Source organism: Mustela nivalis (assembly GCF_964662115.1).
Source record: "Mustela nivalis genome assembly, chromosome: 5".
NCBI lineage: Eukaryota > Metazoa > Chordata > Mammalia > Carnivora > Mustelidae > Mustela > Mustela nivalis.
In genome coordinates, this window is record NC_139024.1 from 114,513,987 (window position 1) to 114,521,499 (window position 7,513).

General features: G+C 49.8%; 1 protein-coding gene and 1 pseudogene across 2 annotated transcripts; both read right to left on the bottom strand.

The window, feature by feature from the left end:
- Positions 1 to 863: 863 nt before the first annotated feature.
- LOC309864147 (spermatogenesis-associated protein 31D1-like) lies at positions 864 to 2,163 on the bottom strand (annotated as a pseudogene). Its single transcript has 2 exons — positions 1,731 to 2,163; positions 864 to 1,585 (listed from the first exon to the last, which is right to left on the bottom strand). The product of its transcript is annotated as a spermatogenesis-associated protein 31D1-like (transcript).
- A 111-nt stretch (positions 2,164 to 2,274) lies between these two features.
- LOC309864148 (spermatogenesis-associated protein 31D4-like) lies at positions 2,275 to 7,069 on the bottom strand (the record flags this gene model as incomplete). Its single annotated transcript, XM_082729462.1, has 4 exons — positions 2,275 to 5,005; positions 5,274 to 5,334; positions 5,906 to 5,951; positions 6,878 to 7,069. The coding sequence occupies 4 exons, from the start codon at positions 7,067 to 7,069 to the stop codon at positions 2,275 to 2,277; spliced, it is 3,030 nt and encodes a 1,009-aa protein (XP_082585588.1).
- Between the last annotated feature and the right edge of the window lie 444 nt (positions 7,070 to 7,513).

The window sequence follows — 7,513 nt, forward strand, 5'->3', positions numbered from 1 at the left end:
GAGATGACGTAGGACCCGTCAGGCTGGGCTACTGGCTGGTCTCTCCGCATAGATGTTAGATCCTGGAGTGGGACAGGTTCTGAGAAGGGGTGATTAGGCATAAAATTTTGTTCTACCAGCAAGTTCCCTCTTTCACCTTTTCATTTCTTCAAAGGTGTCTTACTCTGGAAGGTGGTACCTGCTTTCTCAAAATTTTTACAACTAACAGTTAAATGATGCTATTGTTCTGCAAAAAACATCAGTCCAGCAGCGTGATGAAACACCCAGGCAGGGAAGCACTTCGGGTGGAACCCTCCATGTCAAGTAATGTGACTCCCAGGATGGATTCTTCAGCATCACCTAGGGTATTCTTTGATGCTACCACAACCAAACCAAGATAAAGTCGAACAAACCCCACCCCCAGAAAACACTCTTATTCAGAGTTCATCCACCTGAGGGATCCTCTGATCACTGACTTCTAAATGATGATTAAGCTACTGTAACACAATAACAGTGAAGAAACAGTGGCTTATTCATTATTTTCTGAAAACTATACCAGCCTTTGATCCTCCTCAGAGAGAGAAGACGTGCTGAAAAGGGTGTAAAACATTCAATGAGAGAGGTGTGAGCTACTATACATTTTCAGTAAGGCTAAGCCATGGGACAGGAGAGAGAGCCCATCTCCTCATACTTCATCAGAGAGGGAATGGGCTTTGGGGGGCATATGTTACATATTTTCCAAGAGGTCCTGGAGATTGGTCACCTTTTAGTAGCCGAAGGAAGCAAGCAGTGACCGCTGAGCTGATTTACCCAAAACCCATGCTCCCAAGAGAGTACACAGAACAGACATCACTTTATTAGAGAAATATTTATTCCTCACAAGGGATTATTTGGGGGTAAGAAATGCCCCCCAATACCCTCTCATCGGAAATTCTGGAGAAGTTTTACGTCTAACTAGTAGAGACACATCTCTGCACACAGTGCCTTCAGGAGTCGTGAGAGTGGCCGGAGGTCACTGGGCAGCCTGATGCCCGCAGGTGGCCTTTGGGTGGGGCACAGGATCCCTGACGGGCATGGAAGAGCGGATACTTCTGATGTGGTATCTGGTCCTTAAATGCCACACCTTTCTGGGGCTGTCTGTCCTTGTTTCTGAGCTGTCTGTTACTTCCAGGAAGGCCTTGGCCAGCAGAGACAGCTTCTTGCTGGCAGGACTTGGTATTTGTCTCCTTACAGGCGGGAACCCTGCAGTTGAAAGGAAACCCTGGGACAGGCAGTGTCTGGGCCTGCACTTGTACTTTCTTCTGGGTTTTCCCAAACTTGGGTTGGGGAGAGAATGGGTTTCTGAGTGCAGTGCTGCCTATTGCAGGCCAGATGCCCCATTCTCTCCTCTTGGAACTTCCCAAAAGCTGTGATGATTTTCTGAGCTTTGGGCATCCCGGTAAAGGCAGCTCTACCATGAAGTAGGCCTCTGCTTGCACAGATGATAGGGGCCTACGCTTCTCCTGGGAGTTTTCTTGCCCTTTGCATTTTACCCCAGGAGTAAGCCATTGCAAAAAAAAAAAATTTTTTTTAACCGATAATGCTTTCAGGAGGTGGCTGAACCCTTCTGTGATAGGATCTGGGAAGGCTGCTTCCCAGCTTTACCTTCAATACCGAGTCCTGAGTAGGGAACCTCTTCTTCAGTGCTGCATCCTTAGTAGGGAACCTGTCTGTTCTCGGTTGGGATGTTCCCAGTCCTGCATCCCCTTCACCATGCTCTTGGGCCTTGGATCCCGGAGGCCTCATGCTCTCTGTGGCCGGTGGGGGATTCTTCTTCTGGAACTTTCTTATGACATGCTTAGAGACCCAGGGCTCCTGCTGTTGTTCCATAGGAATTCCTGTGTCCTCTGGAGGGACGCACAACACCTGGGAACCTCTCGTGTCCCTGAGGGAGACACTCGGGGCATGAGTCAGTGAGGCCTTATAAGTCCAATGATCTGAGGCAGGGGGCAGGCCAGTGTATTGGGCTTGGGCCTGGCTATGCTCCCTGTCCTCCAGCATAAGCTTTACCTCATGCAGGAGCTGTTCTTTGAGACTCAATGATTTAGGATCTTGCGGAACTGGTATGCTTGGTGGGATGTCGGTTTTGACTTGATGCTCATTCCCCTTTATAATTTGGGAGCTAACTGGCTTGTTGGTTGTCATGATGCTAGGTTGTGACTGAAGTGTATGAAATCCCTTGGTCCTGAATATCATTCAGGAGTCTTCATCTTCATGCCCTGTTGCCCTCCTCTGCTACTGTTGGAGTTTGCATCCTTATACATTGGCTCTTTGTCTTGCCGGCGGCTTTGGGGGCCACCTGTTGGCTATGGTGACATGTTTGACAGGTTTAAGAGTCTGTCTCTCGTGCTTCATTTTTGGAACATCCTCTACAAGCAGATGGATATTGGAGGATAATTGCCTCGGAATTCTCTGCTCTTCCTTGCCCACAGTTGAGGCCGCAGGGCGAGGATGATCCAGAATGGAGGCTGAATCTGCCGTTCCTGCTTTGTCTGCATGGAGAGATCTCAAGCTTCCTCTAAGGGGGCTGACGCCCCCAGGTTTAGAATTTGCTGCAGGAATCAGTTTGGTGGAGCAGGAAGGGCTACAGGGAGATGTGGCCTTTCTTGATTTAAAGATATCTATGGATTCAAGGACCCTGGAGGGAAGGCCCCATAGCATCCTCCAACGAAACCATTTAATATGGGATTCCAGCATCTGTTGTACACGAGGTTCCACAAAGGGAAGCTCCTGGCAGGTATTCAGGGAGTAAACCTCAAACTCGGATGGTGGCAAACGTCTTTGTGTAATTTCAGCCTGGGATTTCTGAGGAGGAAGTGATGTCTGCTCTATTGTATTCCATGAATGATGCACAGTCTCAGGGAGATGACCCTCACTGACTTCCTCAGATTTTTTGTGCAAATGTATTTTCAGGACATTTTCCAGTTTTGTCTGGCCTGCAGTCTCCACAGACACCGTGGAGCTATTCTCTGATGGACTAGTAAGTTTACTCTCAGACTCATGCCCCATGTCCTTATCTGAAGAGCTCTCTAGGTCACTCAAGAGATCCTCTTTTGGGCCATTCTCTGGGCTGCTTTCCTCACTCTTCTTCAGGTTGTCATTGTCCTTGTCCAGATCACCGTCCTCTAGATGAAGCATTTCTGAGTCCTTGTCACTGATGCTTTCAGTGTCATTCAATTTGCTCGGACTCTTAGGGATCCATGAGCGTCCACGAAAGCGCTGCGACTCAGGTAGCTGTGAAAGTGCACTGGGACGGCTCATCAGCGCGAGAGACTCATAAATCCTGCGGGGAATGCCCCACCGGTGTTGGATGAGCCTCTTTCGAAGGTGGCTCTCAAGTTTTCTCCGAAGCTCTTCATTCAGAGGAAACTGTCCAGGGGGGATAGAGATGACCACTTGGGCCTTGGTGGCCTTGTGGCTGAGAGAAGGGTTAGGAGCTGAAGGACAGTAGTCCTCCTGGGATCTTTGGACGAGAGTGGGTAAACCCCACACACGTTTCTGTACCTTCTGCAACACGTTCCACTCCAGATGTTGCATTTCTGTTGGAGTGAGATTCTCCGGTTTGTTCCGAGGTCTGTGAAGACACACTCCACAGATCTTGATGTCAGGTAGAGGACCAGATGGCAGGATTGGGATTGGGGATTGAAGGTGGGCCTGGGGCTGGACAGGAGGGCTAGGTAAGGGCGGGGTTTGAGGCAGGAGTTGAGGCGGGTTCTCAGGCAAGGATGGAGGAAGTGGATGGGGAACTACTGGGGATTCCTGCTCTGGGGAGGCATTCCAGATGTGATCTGAGGCATCAGCAGCAGGGAAGAAGGACTCGCTAGGTGGAGTTTGGAGACCCCAGAAGAGCTGGATGGGGGTTTGCTGTAAATGGCCCTCTTCCCAGGTTGTAGGATATGGGCGCTGCTGATGCATATGCAGCTCCTTTGATGTGTTTCTGGTGCTCCAGAAAGGAAGGGACGATGCCAAGTCATGGGTATCAACAATTGCTGGTTTTGCAAAAGATCCCTTTGATTGCTTCCACAGGAGGAAGTCACTCCTCTTTTGCCTTTGTTTCTCTAGAAGTGCCAGGGCATCAGGACTGAGAAGTGAGAGGTCACCAGGCTCTACAAGTTTGGCTCCAGGGTCTCCCCTGGAAGAAGCCTCTGAAGAATGGAGGGCCAGGACTTCTTGACGGAAATCACGTGGAGCCAGGGTTGAAGGGAAGAAGCCTTTGGCATGAGTTTGCCACCAAGGGAGGTCTAAAATTGACAAGCTGGAGGGGTCAATGCCTAGGATTTTGGAGACATAAGGAGACAACCCACCAGAGCTATCTGGGGGTGAGCTCTGTGGAACAGGCTTCCTTGAGATGGAAATCGGTTTGGATTGAGGCACAGTTAAATTGCAGTCTGGCGGTGGTGAAGCAGACCGGGTTGGTGGTGTGGGATGACGAGCAAAGGTCTCAGTGGGATTCACCCTCTGAGACAACTCCGGTAAGGGGCTGACATCTTGGGAAAGGGTAGGGTCCAGAGAGAAGGTGGTACTTAGAGACACTGTCTCTGTCTGGACACTACGGCCCACTGTATGGGCGTGATGTGGTTGGACAGGAGGAAAGGCAAGGGGCTGGGGTGGGAAATGACCCCTTGGGAATTTGGAATCCAAGGGAGGAAAAGGCTTTGGTGGCAAAGGATCACCCGGTGGCGAGGGTGCAAAAGAGTCTGCCACAGGGATCACTGGGTTAGGTGAGAAGATGGAAGCAGGTGGTGGGGAAGGCTTAGGAAGAGGAGCTGATATTAGGTCTCCTGGAGGGACTGCTGAGAAGTCAGGGGAGCGAGTGAACGATGAAGTAGTCGCAGGAGCTGTGGAAGTCAAGGGAGTCGAATCTTCCAGGGCCTGCAGGAACACCAGCTGATTGATCCCAGCAGTTGCGCTATTACACACCTCACAAGAGGGGTCTGGACATAACAGTTGACGAAAGTGGATGGTATCATGATGCCGGCCGAGGGGGCTGCAGGAGACAGAGGTACAAAGATGCAGCCTGGACCAGAACCAAGGGGGGAGGACATGCAGGCCTGACGAGGGAGGGGCCACCTGAAGCCTGCTGTCCCTTCTCAGTGCCCCACCATTATGACTTCCCAGGGTACTCAGTAGCCTTCACCCCACTCTCTGTTCCTATGGCAACCCCCTCCCATGGCTATGACAGACTGCAGGGAATCCTGCAATTGCATAAAATGTGCTCTAAGAGGCATCAGGATAGCAGGGGAGAGACTGGTCACCTTCTTAAAACAGAGATCAGCTTCCGGGTGTCTTCCGCTTCTCTTCGGTGCCATCTGTCACCTGGGAAACCAGGAGAATGGGTTATGTAGTGAAAGTAGAAACATAGGCAATACTACAGGAGTCCTCTCATGGGACGGCCTTGGGCTCTTGGACTCTGGAGGCCCTGATCATCCATAGGTGAGGGCAAATGGCCAGGGATGTGAAGCTGGTTAGTATCTTGCTTCACGTGTAAACTATTTTCATGCAATATGATGATCAGACCACCTCTCTGAAGCAGAGGGGCCTGTGGTTACCTGAGGGAAGACTTCGGAGTATCTGTGATGTCACAGAGCTTTCACAAAGTCAGGAGACAGAAGTTCTGACTCTTGACACCTCACACGGCCACCTATTGGGCAGCACTCATTGTCCAGATCCATCACTGCCTCATGCTCAGTAGTGGTCAGAGCAGGGAATCTGAGAAGGGTTTTGCACTCTGGCTGCATTTCCATGAGCCTCTCCTCCCAGGCCTCTGTTTTCTGAGAGGGAAATGTACCTAGAGGCTCACATCCCCAGAGCTCATGGACTGGGCCCTCACGGAGAGGACAGCAAGGATCAGTCTTGGAGAGCTCAGGTGGAATAGGCAGAACCTTACCTTCCAGAGTCCCACCTTTCCTTCTCCTCTTGGCTCTGCCCTGACGCTAGAACAAAAATAAAAAGAATGAGGGAGGCTGGACTCCACGTCTTACTCTCCTCTCAGAAATGGAGACATTCTTTATCCAAGGAGGCTGTGACTTTCAGTAACAGAACGTTGTGTTCCTTGCTTTTTTCAGTTTTTGAGGTGATTAAATATTTCCAACATTTGCTACTTTGAACAAGTCTGAGGACTTTGTCTGGGAGGTCCACACTTGGTATTCTCAGAATTCCTTTGTTCAAGGAGGACATAGAAAATGAAGGCTGACAGTCATGTTTGTGCTCCCTTAGGCGGGACCCTGTATCCTAAGTCATAGCTCAGAGCCCACTCTCTTCTCAGAGGCTCAGGACTATTCTCCTCCTCAGCCCAGCATGAAGGAAGGCTTAATCGAGTGACGCTTGACCTGGGGGCAGGGCCTCATGATCAAGTGCTGGGAAACTTTGTTTTTTTACACAGACCCCATACCCTCAAAGTAACCCAATCCAGGACTCTAGATTCCCTGTGTTTGGGATTTTACCCAAAACCTGCCACCAAACCCAGGAGATGGTGAGTTTCAAGTAGAAACCTTAGTCCTTCCTTAACCCGTCCCCTGCCAGGCCTCTTTTGCTAGAGGAATGAATGTCTGTTTTCTTAAAACGTCCCGTTTTAGGTGTTTCTCTGATTCTACCAAACTCGTTTTACAATTTGGGATTGGGGGCTTCTGGATAGCTCAGTTGCTTAAGTGTCTGCTTTGGGCTCAGGTCAGGATTCCAGGGTCTTGGAATCTATCCCCACATTGCATTCCCTGCTTAGCTCTCTCCGTGCCCCCCGCCCCCACCTCTGCTCACTTGCTTTCTCTTAAACAAAATCTTAAAAAACAGATTAATTGGGATTAGAAATGGAAACCGTAATAATCTATGTTGAGGCCTCCCACCCCCCGCAAATATTTCTTACCTTTTGGGTGGTTGTGGTTTTCCGAGTTGGTAATGGAATCCCCACCAGGTAGCACAGGAACAGAAGGAGCAATCCCAACCCACACAGGAAGGTGATGTTGGGATCGGTCTCTAGGCATGTTGAGCCAAAGCTCAGACATGGTTTAGGATCGCCATTCAGAAATGGGAGAACACTCCAGTGTTCTAACTCCATGGTCTGAATCACAAGACAGCCTAGACTGTGCACACACGCTGAATATATATCCTCCCCAGGCTTACATCACAGAGCAGGGTCACAAAGAGTTTCTGAGGGTGGGGTAGGTGACAATTGGACAAGGTGTGTCCCCAGCCCCTGCCCCACCCACTAGCTCAGAAGACCTCTCCACTCCTCCTAGGTCCTTCAAGTTTGCCATCCCATTTTCCTACTCCTTTATATCGCTTATGAAATTTATGAAATTTTCTGTTTGTTCCATGTATTATGCATATATTACTTGGGTCCCCCTTTAGTGTTTGAGACCTTGACTTGGGTCTTACTAGTTCCATGCCTTGAATGTCTGCAAGGCTACCTGGAATTTTTGCTTGTCCCCTGATATTTATACTCAGGATCCCACAGGTGCTCAGATACATCTTTCATATGTAATGTGTTTGCCTGGGACAC